This window comes from Anopheles ziemanni, chromosome 2 (assembly GCF_943734765.1).
Source record: "Anopheles ziemanni chromosome 2, idAnoZiCoDA_A2_x.2, whole genome shotgun sequence".
In the NCBI taxonomy this organism is placed as follows: domain Eukaryota; kingdom Metazoa; phylum Arthropoda; class Insecta; order Diptera; family Culicidae; genus Anopheles; species Anopheles ziemanni.
This window is the reverse complement of record NC_080705.1, coordinates 19,091,181-19,111,616: the sequence shown is the minus strand read 5'-3', so window position 1 is coordinate 19,111,616 and position 20,436 is coordinate 19,091,181. Positions and strand designations below refer to the sequence as shown.

Sequence of the window (20,436 nt, the reverse complement as noted above, 5' to 3'; positions counted from 1 at the left end):
AATGACATTTTCGTGGCCGCCACCAAAGCCACGCTGTGCCATTCGTTACGACAGGAGAGGGTGGGGGCAGGTTTCCTGATCCGTGAGGGTCTAATCCACCACCCCGTCCTTAAACGATGCCGGGTGTCGGTCCGATTTCACCGGGGCCGCAGCGCCCCCATCGGGAGGAAAAGGTAACGCGAGCAATAGTAGAATACAACGGGGCACTGAAACTAATAAAAATAAAGGGGAAAAAAGTAACGTTATTGTGTATCGCAGGCGCACACGGGAATGGTGGGGTTTTGCTGATGACACGTTACGGTGAAATTCCATCACGACTGGCCAGTAAAAGGGGCAAAAAGAAGGTGCCCGTTGTGTTCCGGTGGATGAATGGATGGATGGCTGGAAAAATCTGTGCCGCGGCGTGATTCGACTGTAGAAAACTCTTCCGGCCACATCGCGGAATGACACAAGCCGCCAATATGCGGTTCAGCAGCTGGAGCAGCAATTGGTTAGTGGTATCGTCGTCATGATGGCGGCGGTGTGGTTTAATGTGGCGTCACACCACTGGACGGCGAGTCGTGAGGATAGCATTTCACGTCCATCAAAAAACCGAAAGGAAACCGTACGAAACGAACGAAAAGAGGTTGCCTGCCCGCACACTTTGGCGTTTAGCGTGGAGAAATGTAACTGCCGATGTCGCGTTTCGGGCGCCCCTTTCGTGATGTATGCGAGACATTTTTGTTTTCCTTCCTTTATATTTATCCAATTAGATTCATCGTTTGACATGTGAGAATGTGACGCGGCTGCACTCTCTTCACAACGGTGCAATGATTTACCTTCACTTGTGTAAATGTTTCGAATCATGCTTCAAATGACTGGAGTGTCCCACGGGAATAGAGTACAGGTTGATGTGCAAACCAGTGAACATCTCTACCGACACTAAGATGGGGCATTTGACACGATCTCCCCGACCCGCTATCGAACGATCGTCGGACGAAAAGAGATCAGATCTACGCCGAACTCGGTCACTCGGCGTAATAAAAGGGCAAACTATCACCATCCAGTGACAGTCGTCGGGGACATTCATATCCACCGCTTCACTGCTGGGAGGACGCGCACCGTTTTAAAAGACCGGCACACACTGACAGGATGACGGCAAACCACACTCGCACTTGCGGTTGGTTTGGTTCACGGTTCGCACTCGGTTAATTGATTTCTTGCCGGACCGGAAAGCAGCAACCTCTAGTGAACTGGTTGGCACTTTGCCTCATGCTGCCTTTCCTGTTTCTTGTTTCATTTCTACTTTTTTGTCTAACTCCGAGCGACATCGTGTTTGGAGCGCCATTAAAAAGCGGTGTCCGCTGCTGTCGTCGCCGTCATCGTCAACGCTGTCAGGGACCCGGCGTGACGTGTGTATGTGTGATACATTTTAATTAATCTACAAATCTAACCAACCTAAAACCTACCGTTGACACTGTGTGTCTAGTCGTTGTCGGGTAGTTTTGTCAGCTTGACTGGTAAACAAATGCATATTCTGCATGCCTTTGCATCGAGTTGAAACCCCGCACGGAAAATATATCCCCTCGCGGTGGCGTTCCTTTTTTGGGGAAGCATATGCAATTCGTCCTCTAGCCTGAGCATGTGTGCGCTAGCTGTGGCAAACGCTACATGGACGTTTTCATCGCCTCCGTAACCAACACCAATGGCGTGGACTCTCGAGGGAATAAAGATTTTTAGGAAATTGTGTTTCCCGAAGCGCCAACAAACGTCTGGGACATATTTCATCAACGTAATGCTCGTGTTTGCCAGTTCGCAGGGAGAGATTCGGGAATGCGCCCGCCGGACACTGGGCCACAGGGGATGGAATGTTTTCGATTAAAAGTTTTCTCCCACGGAACACGGAATGTGGAAATGTCGGGCAGCTCGACAGAGCTGTCATCGCGCTGGCAGGCAAATATTTTCACCTCGCAACAACGAACGATGACAAGTCCTGTCTAGGAAGAAGCCAGTTTTTATAGCTTCGAATACATTTCCATCCGGTAACTACGGAGCAAACTATTATAAAACTATAATACGGTCTTGGAAGTACGGGGGATGGCCTGTCACCAGATGGTTGATATAATTTGAATAGCTTCACTGAAGTGACTTCCCATTTCTCAGTAAATTCAACCTTCTGGATTCTGTAACCATCATTTTCATAGAAGCAAACTTTCAACGATTTGCTACTGAAAAAGTGTTTTCTCATTGTAATGGAAACCCGTTCCACTTTACGATCGGGTTATACATGGGAATGGAATTGTTTCTAAATTTCTAACACCAAAATCCCACCCGGAGTGTGTCGTCGATCCTGGCTTATGGTTTCGACCCGGTTTCCATTGTTCGATGGCATTTTCGAGTGATTTCGAACCGAACAACTAAAAAATAAAACGAACCAACATTTCTCACCATCGGAGGGAAACCCACCGCTCCACTTGTTCACCGCTACAGTAGGCCGGCAACAACCACTTGAAAATAGGCCCGGCCGGGTCTGGTTTGTGTCGTAATAGTGCTGCGGTTTCGTTGCTTTGCTTCAGAAGATCAGCCCGGTTGGTGTTTCGAACCTGCCTGCATTCCTTGTACAAAACCACAACCACCCCGGTGCTGGTGACATCAATCGAAATTCCGTGCAGTTGCCCCCTGCATCCGGGAATGCCTGGCCACTTGAGCAGCAACTGAAGTATGCTGTTTTAGAATGTTGCACTGTTCGGGTTTTTCTGAGATGGATTATCCAAACGAAACACCGCCCGGCAGCGGTAAGGGATTTAATTGCTTGTAGTAGCTCCCAGGCGCCCTTCAAAGGTTGAAGTGGGAAATGGAACCTAACATGAGACATGAGCCACTGTTATTCTGATGTATTTTTAGAGGAAATCATAAGTTTCGTTTTGTTTCAAATAAAACTAAACTAGAATATTTCCCATTTTATGTTTTAATATTACATGCAGCGGAATGCTTACCAATTTTTGCTTCTAAAAAAAATGTTGTCGAAATGAGTGACTCTTTCCGAACCACGTAGTCCTTATTTGTACACCGTAATGCAATTACCCCCCGGGAATCCAGGACTTAAATTACGACCCGAACTAATTGTCCATAACGGTACGCTCGTCTTATTTAATTTACTCCATTTCCATCATCCTTCCGCTCGCCGGTTTAATTTTCCTCACTATTAAAAAGAAAAAAGAAAAGCGAACCGTCGGGGTATTTCTTCGGCGCTGCATTTTCGCTGCCAGAGGGGAACGGGTTTGCCGCCGCTTTTCGCAATAAAGAGCTATAAAATTCAACATCTGTAAATTGCATCAGCAAAACGCGCAAAGAGTGCAGGAGTGGCTTGGGAATGTATTTCTGTTTTTATTATTTGTTTTTATGTTTTTTTTTGGCGCTCACACGAAGAAAGACATATTTGTGCGCCACCTCCGTTCCGTTCTACCCGGTCCTCCCTCCCTCTGTCGTGCCATTCGGCCAAAAGTGGTTTCTTATTGTCACATCAAACACCGGCTGCGGGCGCTCGGCTCTCTGCATCAAAAAACCGGGTCGTCCACACGGGCATGCTGACGCGCCAACCTACCCTCTCCCCCACCGCGTCTGGCCCTTGGAAAAACTGGCGTCGGAAAGTTCAAAGCCGCGAAAAGCCCCACATCATCGCCCCGCGCGACCCGGTTCCATCCTGCTCGGAGATGTTTTTAGTTCGCGAAGATGTTCCCTCGACATTTATCGAACCGTGAAACCGGGCATGAAAATGGGAGGGGGCAAAAGGGGCAGGAGCGCAGCGCTGGATGGACGAACGGATGGATGGATGGACCGCTGACACGCTATTAGTTTTTCGGTCCATTTCTGTCGTCTGTTCTGCTGCCGCTACTGTGTATCTTCCTTTTTTTCCGGGGGCCCCTGGGGGGGGTTTCCTTCTACTTTTCCGGCTACATTTTGGGGCTATATTTTCCCCGAGCCTGGTGCCAACAACTCAACATCGTCATCAGCGCAACAGTTATGCTTCGATGATGCCCGCAGCTCCTTGGGGCAGCGAGAGGGGCGTGTTTTCTTTCTCAGCTTCTTGTTGCGTGTGCCATATGGGCCACCGGTTTCGGTTTTCTTCTGTGAGATTATTTTACCGCCTCCGTAAGATGGTGCCCTTTCTTAGTCATTGTCGTTTGGAAGGTGGTGAGTTGGGCGTAAATCGCCGAGAAAAATAAACACCAAAAACACGACGTTAATCCAAGTGCTGGAAAAATCGTTCGGCAGTTCCGCAAGTGGCCGAAACCGAATGCGTCCTCGCGATATAAATTCGTGCGTGGACGGTGTATTTCGTTTGATCTTATTTTGGAAGGGCATTTATTTCGGCGTTTTTTTCTGTCATTTATCTACGAGTGTTAAATATAGTTGGTGGATGCGTGACTAAGAACTTTACACTTTTGTTTCTACACCGCTGCGTTCTCCATTCCATTCGTTCCTTACCAATTTGATTTTACTTTCCATTTGCCCAAACCAATTAATCGTTTCCAATATGTTTGTTTTGTTCCGCGCACTGTCCCCATAAAAAATTTAGTCACGCAACGCTAGGTGTCCGAACGAAAGGCGCAAAGTGGATTTACTTTGTATTGGACGGCGTTCCGTTCGTGCAGCTCGAATTTGGATTTGGTGGCCGGAAATTGGCAATCCTTCTGCTGTGCCTTCGCGTCAATCGATTTATTTTATTACCACCAGCCCCCAGGTCTCCCCAGAAAGGTTGCACGATTAGGAGCCAACCAATTTAATGTGGAGGTTTCGCTCGAGCAGCTAATTTCGTACTTAAAAGGGTCGTAAAATTCATTCCTTCGTGATGCGAATGCAAAAATAGGGTTTCCTGATTTGTGTGGCTCACGATTCCAACAATCACGGCACAAGCGTTTTGGCACACGCACACGGGACTGAACGGCTGGGATGAGGAATGTTATTTTGGCTTTTGAAAATAGTTTCGAAAATCAACCCGGTTCACCTGAAAGGCACGCTTTCCTCATCTTTGTGTACGTGTGTGTGTGTGTGCTGGCTTTTTCTGCAAGGAATTCGGAACTAAATGGGAAAACTTTTCGATCCAGGTCACGACGACCATTCGCATGCTGGTGGTGTTATGTGATAAAAGTTGTTCGCCCAGCCATTTCTGCAATGGTGATTTTCTCTCTGAGCTGGTGAAAATATCATTGGCTGAATTTTCCTGCATCCTACCAGTGACTAGTGTGAAACCTCATGTGCCAGGAGCCGAACAACGACGACAGGCCAATCCCAAAGACCAGGGCTTAATCGAGTGCCCAAAAGCGATAGCTTTCACTCTGCCTGTCTGTCTGTCTATTTCTGCTCCCTCGAGCTCTTATCGCACAGCGTGCCACTACAACGCTCCGATGTCGAATGGAACGAACTTTTCGAGAGACGGTGTCAGGATTTCGCGTCTTTTTCCACCTTCCGCCAAATTGTCCGTTGGGGAAACATGCCGTTTGCATGCATCCGTTCGATACGGCTGCTGAACCTCTGAAACACCGTTTGATTGCCTAAAACGGGCAAAGCCGTTGCTAATCCGTTCGTTTAGCTCACCAATCACGTACCGGCACAGTGCGCACACATCGCACAAACCGCCACCGGCCATTCCTAAAAACTTTTCTCTCCATTCACGGCTCATTGGTTTACTAGTTTGGGTAGTTGGCTCCCAAATAAACTAAAAGGATTGCAGCCGAAAAATTTCGGTCCGCTTCGCTGCACGATTTTTCTCAATTAAATTATCGGCGTGATTCGGTGCCAAAAAGGGGATTCCAATATCTTTTTGCATTTTCTCTCCACTCTTTCAATAATCTACACTTGCGCTTTCCTTTGCCAGATGGAATGAAACTGTTTTTTTTTATTAAAAGAAAACGTTTGCAGGCAATTTAGCATCCAATTTGATCTGATCTAGAAAAAAAATCAGCGAAATGAGGAACATCTACCGACCAATAACTCTATGTTAAAAGCGTGAATATGTGGTTCTTCTCCTCTCATGTATTTTTCCAGCCATAGAAGAGGACGTACTATCCAATAAAACCTTTTGGCTCATTGGTACTAATCCCTTATCTAGCCATCCGAAATGAGAATACATTTTTCGGCATCGCACTGGTGCTGGAGGGAGGAGGAGGTCCTGTGGAATTCAATTTAAAATTTTAATTAAACATTTCATCTGTAGATAAATTCATGCATACCATAGCGTCATCTGCACAAACAACTCTGGGCCGGTCGTTCGTTTTCGATCGATTCGAGTGCAATTGAGCGGTTGATGTCGATATGTGCATTGGAGCATACGTTTCCATTTTACCACCGAACCACCGAAATAAAGTGGCCGGTCGGTTGGCTAGGGAAAACGCAGGGCCGGTAAAAAGAGGAGGGGTCACACGTGGCAAACCCCGGACCCGAATGTTGGCATGTTTTCGCCGAAAATTCGGACGTATTCGTTGTGGGAAATTGAATGGTAAATTTCGGGCTCAATCAAATGAAGCGCGCTGACAATCATGTATTATCCTTTCGGTGGACGGGAAATTCATTTCGCTGCAGGAGTTTTTGGAAAATTCGGTAGAGCCACAGACGGTACGGAAGAGTAATTATTATTAGGATGGAACAAAAGATGTTGTTGACGTTGGAGTAATTGATTTTGACGGGAATGCATTTCATTTCGCCCATATAAATATTAAATGAGCGTAAATAATCCTCTAGCGAAACGTATAAAATTAATTGCATTGCATGGGCCACAGAGATGAAGTTTTTTTTACGGTTACAGGCTACGGTTCTTCCGTTCTCTTCTACTCAGAAAGAAAATGGAGATTACTCTAAGTAGAATGGAACATCACTTCCTTAGATGCCTTAATTAAAAAAGTATGATACGTAAAGGTCTCTACGAGCGGGGGCCTTCCTTTCCTCTCCCTTGTGCTTGGCACCACGTGGAGGAAGTAATTTAAAATTGCTTGCTACCAGTTCAGCATGACGTCGACCAGGAAGGGGGAGAGCAAACGGAACCGGAACGTTCGACACGACTTTTCGTGTCGACGCCGATCCGCCAAGGCGTTCTTTCATCTTTGCTGCATCGAGAATTCGTTCATTACAAAAATCACAATATAGGTCGCGGACGAGCGTATGAACAACGTCGCTTGCCAGTTTTAATCGTTCCGCTCATTCTCTACAGTCTGTCGAAATTAAACAAACCACACCAGCCGGTTCCCTTTGACGTGTGTTTTCAGGAAATAATGACGTTGGTTTCTACGTTGATGCAGCATAACAAATCGACTTTCAGTCACTTGGGTTCTTGGCCTGGGGTTGAACGAATTTCATTTGCATCCTCCTTGTTCAACCTGTGAAACACAAGAAATGCTCCGATGATGGTCACAAAGCTCTACTGTGTGGTTGTTTTTTTTATTCTCTTGTGCGATGGGGGGAATATAAAGTAAAAACGGTTCAAACACAACAAAGGAAGTACAGTTTGCACCTCGTTTCGTTCCTCGAGGAAGGATCACGGAAGGAAGAAAAACCAACGCCCTCACATGTGATTCAAACTCTTTGATCTTTTCCTGATCGCATCCGCCGAGGAATTTATGGCGCTCGTGTTCTTTTTAAGTTCGGTCGGATTTCCTTTCAAGCCGAACGCGCTGCAGCCCGTAAAATCCTCTTGATCCACGAATTGATTTATCTTTCCACTTATTTGTTTGCTACCCCTGCTGTGCTAGTAGTTGTTTTTCCGTTCATTAATTTCCTTCACTCCCCAAAACAGAACCAGTAGAGAAGGTGTTAGATTTGTGGAGTGATTTAACATTTCAAAAACTGGGAACCCCTGTTTTTTTAAACGGGCGAAACAATAAAAGAAGTGTGAAGAAATGAGGATGTGTGTTAGGTTCGGAAAAATGGTTCCGATTTTCACCCACAAGTACTGTTGCGAAAGTGCGCTTTCGTCCCCCCCGGCGGTCTCGTTTGTCAACAAGGACATTAACGCCGACGGTACGGTCCCTCGAGGGCACTTCAGTGTTTGTCGAAAGTGTTTTCGGCTTTTTTCCCGTTTTTCACCGAAACGCAGGCACAGCCGTTTTGGCCCATCAAACAAAGTTGCGGTGTTCAATAATGGAGATCTTCTCCTCCACCCCGAGGCAGCTGCTGCTGCTGCTCCGCCGTTTGAAGGGAGACCCGAATTCGGTGTTGAAGGAGGACGAACCATTAGAAGATGGTGTGCGGCCAGTGTTGTTGGTAAGCACTTTGAGCGGAACGCTAGAAGCGCGCGCGCACCATTAGGACCGCGTGTCGCGGGGAGTGACAACTCTTTCGCCCCAAAAACCACCACCACACCCCAAACAGTACGGCGCACGCAAACACGATGACGCAAAAACAGGCCACCATCATTAAGACGATCAGGCGTGTGCGTTCGGGGCATCTTCCCCGGTACCGTCCCAGTTTTTTTTTCCACCCGTTTGTGGTATCCGTTTGAAGCGAAGATCAAAGGCGAAACGGCACGCAAGTGTGCCTTAAAGTGAAGCATTCCAATCGCGCCAACCGTTTGTGAGTGTGTGGCCAGGAGAAAACCCATCTGTGAGAGGAGGAGGAACCTGGAAGAAAACCGAAACTAGGAAACAAATATCCAAATGCTGCCAGCGACCGACGGCTGAGCGAAATAATTAAAGAAAAAGTGTCAGCGGAAGAAGCGGGAAGGGGGGAAGGAAATAGATCCCATTAGCGAGCCACACGGTTTCCGCGAAGCTGTGAGTGATGTGCTTTGATTTTTCGCGCCTTTCAAGTACCCCCTTGGAGCGAGCGTAGGGAGTTGTTTACGGCCGCAAACGAGCGCTGCGACGTCATTCGATTGACAGGAATTCGTTTGAGGTTCGGTTCATTGAGTACGCGCGAGTTCTCTTTCATGTGTCTGCTTAATTGAGAAACGGGGGATGCTCGAGTGAAACCGAAGCAATCCAGCGCTCCTCCTCGCCAATGTTCCCTCTACAATCCATGAAATATTTCCGGGCTTGAAACAACACCTCATCATCATCGGTACACTTTTCGTAGATTAAAACTTTTGCTTTTGTGTTGTCCCAATCCATCCACAGTGCTGCAGGAATGTGCAACCGATTCGGAGGAACTGATCTACCCCGGGCGGGCCCCGTCGGCCTGTAGTGCCCCGCCGGACCTCCTGCTGACCAGCGACCGCGAGCAGATGCTGAAGGTGAAGTCGTCGTCCTCGAGCGCCGGTGCTGGCACCGGCCAGACCAAAGCATCCCACCATCACCACCAGCACCAACACCACCAACAGCAGCAGCAGCATCACCACAATCACCATCATCAGCCCAGTGCCGGTGGCCACCTTCATCAGTCGGGCAACAACGGGCACCTTCACACGTCCGCCACCTCGCAGCATCACAAAGCGCCGAAGGACGCCTTCCGGAAGTGCTCGGGCAACAAGGGGGCGGCGGGTATGGCGGGGACGGCTGGTGGTTCCGGCGGTGGTGGTGCAACTAACACCATCAACACCACCGCCGCCACTATCCGGAGTGATCCCGATCGGGTGCGATTAGAGGTAAGTGCGAATCCATCCACTCGGTTATGGACTCTCATACTCATCGAAAACCATATTACGTTAGGTTAGGGTTTACTCTACTGCAAGGGTTGCAAACAAGCAAAGCTTGCGAGGCCATAAGTAAAAACATTCTGCTGATGTATGCTGTGAGCTCAGGAGATAGAAATTCTCTCTTCACAATTTATGCACGTCCCAGTTATAGGTCATGCCTACCATAAACCAATTAGATACGGATGATCTTACCCTAGTCTCCGCTCCGGCTTGACTGATAGGCGATAACGGTACGTCTGGACCTTGCGGATTCTTAGAGCAAGAGGTCAGAGCTACAAGGTCTGCCTGTCAGAGGCCGTCTGTTAGAAGTAATGCAGCCGGCACGACCATATGGCATATGGCCCGTTGTTGACGAAATTGATTGTTGCTTGAGGCAGATAATGGCTGCGATGTCCTAAGTCCACCTTCTGTGTTCCGAAGCGGAATCTTCCCATTCAGTAGAACCAACCCCTGATACTAGCGGGAAGAAGCAACCGACCTCGCTGAGCTAAAGCAGCCAGTCTCGCCAAGCCTTGATCAAATGAATGTCGGCGTGACCGCGAATGCATAACATTGCGCGAACATACTTCTCGATGGGACTCTCCTCCCTGCTATACGGCATCATCAGCTTCGATAGGGAGTTGCTGGGAAGGGGAGAGAAACGAGCAAACAAACCGCAAACCAAGGGAATCGATCAGAGGAAAACCTACCTCCGTCGGTTCCGACAATGAGACACACTCCCTCAGCGAGAAGGGCCTAATGGGGAGGGGACCAAGAGGAGAGGGACCGTGTGTGAGTATGCGGCCTGTTTGAAGTTTGCCGATTTATTGTACTACTTTTTATGATTCGCGATTACATTCATTCAATGAGTACACACCACCGAGCCGAACGAACCCGGACGGACGGGGTCCGGTGCCGCCCCGGCGACGAAGTCCTTTCCGCGGCCGTACATCGTGAATGTCATCCGGCGAGGGTTGAGGTGGGCCCTCCAATCGGTAATGGAGGAGCGAACCGGCCGGCGGAGGCATTGGGTATGAATTGATAAGTGTGTGTGTTTTTGTGTTTTTTTTTTCTTCGTACCATTCCATGGTGATATGTAATTGATTGTAATCCATTGTTGATAAGCGAACAATTCGAAGTGCGATATTGCGAGGAATTGGGACTGACATATGTGCACTTGTAATTTATCCTTTTCCTCAAATATAAAATTCTAAAATACACAGTTCATGCTTAGTTGTATTAAGCAAATTTTAAACTACAGTAAATCGCTTCCTAGCTTCAAACTAGTACTCATAAACTGAAATTCCCACGACAAGTTATCAAATATATCCCGGTGTGTATAAGTTGTGAATGTTGCGTTGTGTGAAAAAAGGTTTCATTTAAATCGGTCATTGTGTTTGTATTTCAGTAACACTAGGCCTTATTTTCACTGGTTAAGGGAAATTTATGCCACAGCGGTAGCGTGAGGACCCATCTTGTCAGGAAGTCATGGGTTCAATACTCAAATTTTGGCACCTCCCGGTACTACCAATGGATGATTACCGATCGATTGGTCGCTGTAACTCTCCTCGGAAAGTACCCAACTAGAGATTTTCTGACATTTAAAAAGGAAGATGATTATATTGTTGGTATAAATTTGACGAAGAGTCAATCCGACGCTAGTACAAACTGTATTTTGTGGTTTCAAGCAAATGTCCCAACAAAATAATTTGAAGTGAAATGTAAATCCACCTCATGCCAGACACTGTTCAATCCACCCGACCCTGTGCCACACCGACCGTTGACTCGTTGCGGATGGAAACGTGTTCGTATATATTTGCCCGCTTATGTGCCCATCACGAAGGGCCTGTCGGTGGTTGTTGGTGGAACGACCGAGTGGGGGGAAAGCGCCAGGCGGACGGAGGGCGGACACTCACTCGTTTGACAACGCTCTGCAGCGCGCTCCGCTTATCAGTGTGCGCGGTCGGGCGGCTCTTTTCTGTGTTTCTTCTCTGTGAAACTTACCGCCGACGACGACGACCACGACGACGATATGCTGTTGTGGATGGATGCGGCCCCGCGGCTGATAGCGCGGAGAAGTGACGTGACGTCGCGGTGCACGGGTTGGTGAAGGAGGAGAAGGGGCAGGAGCCGGTGGTGCTGGTCAACAGATGACAGGAGAATGCCGTGTTTGTGCCGCGCCAAAAGAAGCCGCCGCCTTTTCCAATCTCCACGCTCTGGGAAGCAGGGAGGGGGAGGGAAAGAATCACATTGACGATGGGGGGAGTGACGGCGGAATTCGTGGTCGTTGATGATTTGATTTATTTATTTTCGTATCGAAGGCACTTTTCCGCACAGCTCGTGCCGCCGCTCCCCGCACACCGCGCGTCTGGGGGAACCGGAACGACACTTGATGTTTCTACTGCTGCGGGCTTCAAGCCCTGACTCTGGTGGTGGAATGGGGTGAGTGGACGCGCGATTAGGTCTGTGGGCCATTACATGGAATGTTTTATAATTCCTCCATCAAAGGACAACACAAATTAAATTAAAAAAAAAAACACCCTATCAGAGGAATTACACACCATCCCCTCCTCCCCTCGAAGCTCGAAAAACACTAAGGCCATTGAGATTATACTTAAATGGTTGTCTGTTTTCCTATTGTCGCCCGTTTACATGAATCAATTTTTCATCGCTTTTATTGCTTCGGACGATGATGATGGGTATTTGGTTCATTAAACTTTTAACGAACGATGCCGACCGTTCGGCAAAATGACGTCACTTTCGGCCGGCAAGAAAACAGTTTAGGGTCAAAGAAAGGAAGGAAAAATATTAGCGAAAGCGTACCCGCGGGAATCAATTTGGTTGCCGTCTCAAAACATAACAAAACAAAAACCCTTCGCAAAGGGTTTGCGATGGGGGGCGAGTATGTGAGTTTTGTGTTCATTGATAAACAAACCCGTGAATGGAGAGAGAGGGAGAAGGGGCACAGAAGAACGTGTTGGAAGGATCAGCCCGCGCCGTGCAAAGAGACGAAGATGGAAACGAAGCTGAAATGGTTCGCCGTGGCGTACAGCTGAACGCGTCCCATCCGATCATCCATCAGCGGATCGTCGGCGCGAGGGACGGTTAACGAGGCTTGAGCATTTATTTATTTATGCTACGCTCGTTTGATACTCACTCCTCCTGCTACATGTGAACCCACCGGGCCAAAAACCATCTGGCGAAGGGCGCAGCGGCAGTGATTGGGTTGTGATTTTTTCTTCAACATTTGTTTTATCACGCCCGGCATCTTTTTGCCATCTAGGAAACAGTTTAAAGTTGCCCCATAGACCCCCGGTTCGGTTCCCCCTTGGGTCCAAGATGTGTTGCCGTGAAGCGATGAAGTTTACCTTGCCTCGAATGTTATCGAGCTTGAACTTGAATGCCGAAAGAGCGGTCCATAATAAAGTCCATTAAAAATATGTATTTTTTATATTCTCCTTCAGCTTTCAACGGGACGAAGGTTAGCGTGCGGGTTGCGATCGCGTATTTATGTAAATCAAACCCTCGCCTCTCAGGGCCCGGACCATTTTTACGATCGGCTCTACGATTTCGCTGTCATAATCAAAGCGGCAAAGCGGTGAGGTCCGGATCTTCTCAGAAATGGTCAGCACCACTGGGAAAAGACTTAAGCGCTTTCGTTTGCTTTGAAAGGAGTCGGCAGAGGGGGTGGGCGACATCGGCACACAAATTTCATTCCAAATTCCATTTGGGACGGGTTTTACTTTGAGTCGGACAAATGTTTCCTTTTGCGTTTTGATTGGTAAAAGGTTACTTACGCCACGGATGCTCATTTCGAAAAGGATTCAACGTATTACTCTGTTTAACGAGCTGGAAGTTATAGAGAAGTAGGATCCGAAAGCTAATCTTAAGAAAATGTTTTGTGAGGGAACTAAATAAAAGAAAATCTCAAACTTAATCTGCATTCTGCAAAGAGTATGAATAATTTTAAATCGAAACAATCGCACAACTTTGCTTTTTAACAAGTGTGGCCTATTTGATTATGAACCTGAACGGTGAAACCATTGACGAGAACGAGAATAAAGGTGGAATGCTGATGACATTTGCTCACCGTCCCATCCTCCGGCCGCGGTCGCTAATGATCTGAACATTTCGATAACACGTTTGTAAACGACCAGGCCCGAGAACCAAGATCGCTGATCTCGGATACAACCGTGGCCAGCGATGGGTATTAAAATCCATAAAGCAACGCATTTAATAGACGAGATCCAGTGCTCCCAAAGAACGGTGGGGGAAAAATGGGGGAAAAAAAGGCACCGTGAAACTAATGAAACTAGTTTACGCACGCCGGGAATGATCATGGGCGCTCTAATGTTTCTTCTATTTTCTCCCCACCCTCCCCCCTGGGGCAGAAGGCCCATAAGGCTGGCCGACGAGGAAAGATGTACCAATTCGATAGCGGAGCCGATGGGGGCAGATAGGAGGACAGTCTGCGAAACCGGCGTGTAACGAAACGTCCGATTGTTGTGTCCCGTTCATTGAGCATCGGGGACCATCGGCCACGGGCCCATCAGAGATGCCCATTATGATGGCACAAATGGCACGGCAATAATGTGCATGATGTAATCGTTATCTTGCGTCTGCTGCTACGGTCGATTTGCCTTCGGGGCGCCAACCCATCAGGACGGACAAGCATGATTAGTGCCACACACAACAATTGGCGTCGGTTGGAGGAAATTGTTTTCGCTTCACCGACGAGCAATTTGCATGCGAGCGATACGGAATGGGGAAAGTAAAAAGAAAAAGCTTTGGACTACTCCAAACTGGAGAGGTTTATTTAACGTTTTTTGTAGGGGAAAACTGAGTCAAATCCGTCGCATCGCATGTTTTATTCCACTATCAAATTAAACCCATTCGATAAGCGCGATCCGCTATTTTAGTTACCGGGATAACCGGAAGTATTTTGATCCACAGTCTTGACTTGCGATTAAACGCTCCGTTTTAGAGCCGATAAGACTTATATCGATATGGATCACTTACCTTAGAACTATTTGAACTTGTTACTTTACATCACAAACATCTTCATGCATTATGTGTGATTTTATTGTTTAAATCACTAGTGCCGTTACATTGACTTGAAAGAATGAAGAAACCAAATCCAGTGGTTTGGCATACATAGTTTTTAAAACGCAATACGATACCACCGTTCATTCGATGCTATCGTTTAAAAGCTACTGAATGCTAAACCATTACTGTCAAGTTAATAAGTAAACTTAGCTTTAAAAGGTGAAAGGAAGATTTAAACTATTCTTACTATCCTTTTAAATAATCCTAACGTGTAAATTGCGATCGCTTTGTTAACATTTCGCCAAATATGAAGTAAGATATGAATTCATTGGACATGATAACCGAATGCTTTTATTGTACAGTAAACAATTTGCCCCGAATGATAAACGATAAACTGGCCGCTAATTAACAAGCCGATAAATTACCCACTCGAAAACCGCGATTCAATTAGCGACAGTACAAAAAGTCGATTGAAATTCGTCCATTCATTGCTTACGAGGATGGTCTGACGACGACGGTCATGGCGGGTTGAGCATCAGCTCCTACCCTTTTCCCTGCACAGTTACGCTCGTCTTATCTTATCTCGTCTAATCCGCCACGGAACCATGCCACGGTTTGGTTTGGCTGACGAATGTCTACAAACAAGCCAAAAAATAGAAAACACAACATCGAATATTCGATGGTGATTCGGACAGGAGTACACAATACACAAGGGCACGCGATAATCGATGCCGACAGATACACTGACCCTATTTGTTGCAGTCCGATACAAATCGGGAAGGGAAAACACATTCACCCAGAAAACGGAATGGAATAAACCACCTCCATAGCTGCCGTGCCGTCAAATCGCGAACGACCTTGCCAACTGTTGTGCCACCGGTAGGGGAAGCAAGTGGGGCTTCCATGTAAAGAAAATAAAAACCATTCTTACCCGTTTGCGAAATGGCTTGGATGGTGGCCGTCGTTCACTATCGGCTACAACACTGGAGCCAGATAGAACCGGAGCGAGCGCAGGGAGACCCCGGTGACGATGGTGTCACTGGGGTCCGGGAAGGGGTTACGAACTTATCAGTCGGTCGGCGCCAAAAGGAAAGCAAGCGCAGCAATGCAATCTCGTGAAGTGCTCATTTGCCGCCGGGGTGGTCGTTTGTAGAATATGATTGGCATATGTTGAACAATATCGTCGGGGCGATCTGAGTGGAAGTACATACAATTATTTTGAAGTACAGTATATAGAATATGGTTTCCGTGGATAATTTTGATATTCTTGCATTGAATTAATTGTTATTAATTCTTTCTATTTCCTCTTCTTCCTACAGGAATTCACTTGTGACGTCTCACTGGAAGATGGCAAGAAACCTCAGCCCTTACAGTTTTCCTTCACTCTGTACGATCTGGATGGTCACGGGAAAATAACCAAAGATGTAAGTGTCATACCGACGTGAAAGCCTTTACTCGTGGATGATAATACTGACAATCCTTTCATTCGCTGTGTTTGTAGGACATCGCCGGAATAGTGTCGACAATTTATGAATCTATAGGCAAATCGGTAGTAGTTCCTCACTATGGTAGCAAAACCATCAACGTACGGCTGACGGTGTCACCGGACGGTAAGACGGCCGCAACGAAGTCGGCGGTCAAGAAGGCCATCATCACACCCCGCCGCCGGGGCTACCGGTCCCGTAAGCTCATTTCCGACGACGACGGTAGCGACACGTCGGAAAACTGCCCCCGGATGCTGCTGCGGAATCGGACCGGAGCGGCGGGAGCAGTGAACCACAGCACGGGGGTTGCGTCGTCCCCCTCGGTGGCAACTAATAACCTTAATCAAACGCATCACCATCATCACCATCACGGGAACGGAGAAGCGATACCGGTGGCGGTCGGCAGCGCGGGGAAGCTAAAGGAATCGAACCTGTCGAAAGCAGCTGCCCTGACATCGGCGGCCCAAGGGAATCGGTCGACGGGATTAAGCAAAAGCTCCGAAGCGGCCACCACCACCATGACGACCGGTGTGGAAACGACCTACCACAACAATCTTAGCCCAACGACGGGGACACCCAACAACAAGGCTGCGGCGCTAAACAACGCCGTCTCGCTCGGCAAGCCGTCGGAGAATGTGTACGAAAGTATTAACAATCTAAAGTGCTGCAATCTGCAACAGCAACAGCAGACGCCTTCATCGAACAATACCAGCCAAACGGCAGCATCGTCCCATGTGCAGAGCCCACTGTCGGTGGGCACCGGCCACCTGAATCACTCGACAGCTTCGACGGCAGCTCTTATCTGTCGTGACTGTATCGACGGTCCGATGGTGTCGTTGGCCGCCGGTTGTCACCTGGAACCGACAGTATCAGCCACCGCCCTTCCATCGATGGATGCGGTAGTTATTCCTACGTCGGCAGCAGCCCTCGCCAGTGGTGCTGCTGCGGTGAGAAGCAAGAGGAAGCTCGTCCGTAAGACTCGCTCGTCGCGGAAAATGGGCAGCGGCGCCGTTGGGGGAAAGCTGGCGATGGAGGATTTTACCGGACGACCCCGAGCCCGCAGCCTTTCAGTGGGCAACGAGAACTGCTACGAGAACGTGATCGGGCGAGTGGCGGCGGCTGCACCGGGCGAATGTTGGAAGAGCTCCCTGTGCCGCCGGGAGCTGATCGAGATCATCCGCGAGAGCATGGTGAAGAACAGTCTCTGTTTTCAACCCAATCGGTAAGACGCTTTGGGAAGAATCTTTTTACCATTACCACCCAACAGCGTATCGTAACAGCTTTGTTTTGTTTTTCTCGTCAACAGGAAAGCGATGGAAAGTTCACCGAAGCATCGCCACCGTTCGCACACGATCGCTTCCCGCGTCGGTGATCAGGTGTTCCTGAACTACCACCACCATCCGGCCCTCCTGGCAGCGAACGGAGCGTTACCACCGAACCTAGCGACCGAACTCGCCGGTGGAACACACATTGCCGCCGCCAATACCGCACTCGTCTCAATGGTTGCTGCCACCGGACACGAGGCGAACCTGTGCGGGTACGATTCCTACCTCCACCAAACAATATGTGCCGCGGCTAACGGGGGAGGAGGCAACACTACGGCAACGGCTATCCATCTGGCGGCGGCTGCTGCCCATACTACGGCTGCCGCCATCCAGCCACTGACGACCAGCACCCCAAACCGAATGCTACACCATCATCATTCGAAGGCTAAAAGGTTTGTAGTCAATAGCCTGCTAGTGCGTCGTTTTAATCGTAAATTACTATGGTAACAAGAAATGTTTCATTCGTTGCTATGGTAATTACACTTAACAAGTGCTTAATCTAACGATCTAACCCCTACTTTTTATTGAGACAAATAATACCAAAAATGTAATATTTCTGTGTTTTTTTTACTTCGCCAATAGAAAGGAACACCGATTGGCCCTAGCGACAACGGCCGGTGCTACGGCGGCCATCCGTTCCTCTTCCCATCCGGCTCCGGTAAAGCTCAGCACGGCCCTACTCAACCAGCAGTACCCGAATCTCTCGGCCGAACAGAAGCTGACACGCTCGATCAACCAGGTCGAACAGTGGCTCGATCATCGCAGTCCGAAGGTGCTACTTTCGAAGGTAAAACTGGCCGACGACAACACGATGCAGCTGGTGGCAGCTACGCGAACAACCGGCCATAGCAATACCACCACACCGGGAAAACCCACGGTAGCGCTGAAACGGTCGAAGAGCAAGGAGGAACTAATCCCCCCACAGGGCAACGATAACCGGAATGCACTTACCGGAGACCTGCTGCTGCTGGAGAATCTAAAGATAAGCGAAGACATCGCCGAAATTGCGGTCGTTACACCGAAGAAGGTGTACAACAAGGAGTCACTGATCGCGTCCGCAACGAAGAAGAACATCAAGACACACCATCAGCGCACGACGGAAGTAAGCACCGCGGCGCAGAAGGGATTAGCGGCGGCGACCAAAACCGACCAGGTTTTGGTACAGCTTCAGTACGGCTCCGTGCCGGTCAATGCCGATCCAAGCGAGTGCGAGAACCTCATCCGCATGTCGGATGACGGTGAGGACGAACTGTCGTTACCCCAACCGTCCGCCTCGGCACGTCCGCAGCAGTCCCAGTCACCACATCATCACCAGCAGCAATCCCAATCGCAACCCCAATCACCGCAACATAGTCAGCAACAGTCACAGCAGCAGCGTTACTGCGGGACGGCCGCGGCAAGTGGGGCACATTCCGTTTCGTCTGCTTCGGCCACCTCAACGACGGCCGTCCATCGGTACGTGCATGAGCACATTCACCACCATTATCACCACTTTGAGAACGATCCGGACGAGTCCTGATCTTGGTGGTATCTTCCGGGCCGCATCGGAAGCAGCCGCAGTCCAATTCATGCCCTACCCGGCCCCTGGTTGGCTCTCAGCGAGCCACCACCAGCTGGTGGGCTTCATCCACCACCGCCACCGTGATCGTTAGTGGTCACCACCCATCGATTACCGCAACGTTGCCGATCGTCGTCCTCCGGGTGGTTCTGTTGCTTTTAGCTCCATTGTCACGCACACACACACACACACACACAAACACACACTCTCTCTCTCTCTCCCTATCTCTCTCTAAACAACACATTCGCTCTAGCTGTACTTAAGAATCTCATCACCTCTATCTACTAGCTGCACGAAACAAAACAAAAATCAACTGCCAAAAACAACGCATGAAGCGTGTGTCGAGTTTAGCCGGTGAAATTACAAGCCCATTGTTAGAACGTACAAATGATGTAAATTCAATCGTTAAAAACAATTAAAAATCCACATAAAAACCTGACACGTTAAACTATATAGCTCCGATCCGCCGATCGTGTGTGTACTCTTCATTGGTTTTTTTTTGTGGTTTTGTATGGAGCTGGGTGGTCTTTATGATAGTTCTAAGACGAAGGGGATGATCATTGTAAAACTTGTGTATACGCACGTAGAAAAGTACTACTTAGGGTACTGTGAGCTGACACGACTCCGAAGTGTTGTACAGACATAGCATATAAGCACCATTACGCCACAAGCAGTCGCTTTACGCTTGGGGCAGTCGAGGAAAAGAATCTTCTGGCCGCGGCGTGTTGAGGGAAGTGCATAAGTATTGCTAATAATTATTGCCTAGTGCTAGTACTATTTATTTTGTTAGTTGGAACCAAATCATCGAACTAGGTAGAGGGGAACAACAGTTGGGCCCACAAGAGTACGGGGAGAGAAGGCTACACACATAAGCTCGCGTTATATCTTGCACGATCCTTTTGTTTCTGCATTACAACCGTGTTTTCATACTCTCGCTCTTCCAACATGTCTCAGACCCGTTAATCATCTCATTGACTAGACTTTCTTCTATTTTATGTTCTAATTTCCATCATTCACTGCATTCACTGAACAATCCCCTGTTCCCTCATGACGTCTGTACATAGAATATAGATTAAAACCATCATCAACCCGGTAGCGGAAGTGCAGTTGAATAATGATGATTAGAGGAAGATCAATGGGGGAAAAGGGAGAACAAGAAAACGAAACTTACAAGACTGATTTCATGTTATTAAATCGTAATAATGAATGTTTGTTTGTGCCCTGTCTATTATTTTATCCAACCCTTTCTTCTTATTCAGCTGTTAGTTTTTTTTATAATCTTACGACTTTACTATCCATAAAAAACCAACACGAACAAACTGTATCTTTAATTAGAAACAAACCCACCCCGGTTTTTTTTAAACTACCTACATGGCCATTTAACAAACTATTTCGACGCTTGGTTTCCAACAAAAAATATATTAGAATTGAAAAGAGCGA

The 20,436-nt window shown here is 48.1% G+C and overlaps 1 protein-coding gene across 1 annotated transcript in view; it reads left to right on the top strand.

Moving 5' to 3' along the window:
- The window catches only part of LOC131294852 (protein naked cuticle homolog), a 63,541-nt gene extending 44,492 nt beyond the window's left edge, over positions 1-19,049 (top strand). Inside the window, exons 2-6 of the mRNA XM_058322903.1 lie at positions 9,087-9,553; positions 15,949-16,053; positions 16,131-17,335; positions 17,420-17,830; positions 18,021-19,049. Coding sequence (XP_058178886.1) covers positions 9,087-9,553; positions 15,949-16,053; positions 16,131-17,335; positions 17,420-17,830; positions 18,021-18,957 — 3,125 coding nt within the window. The 3' untranslated portion in view covers positions 18,958-19,049. The remainder of the gene's footprint in view (positions 1-9,086; positions 9,554-15,948; positions 16,054-16,130; positions 17,336-17,419; positions 17,831-18,020) is intronic.
- The last annotated feature ends 1,387 nt before the right edge of the window (positions 19,050-20,436 follow it).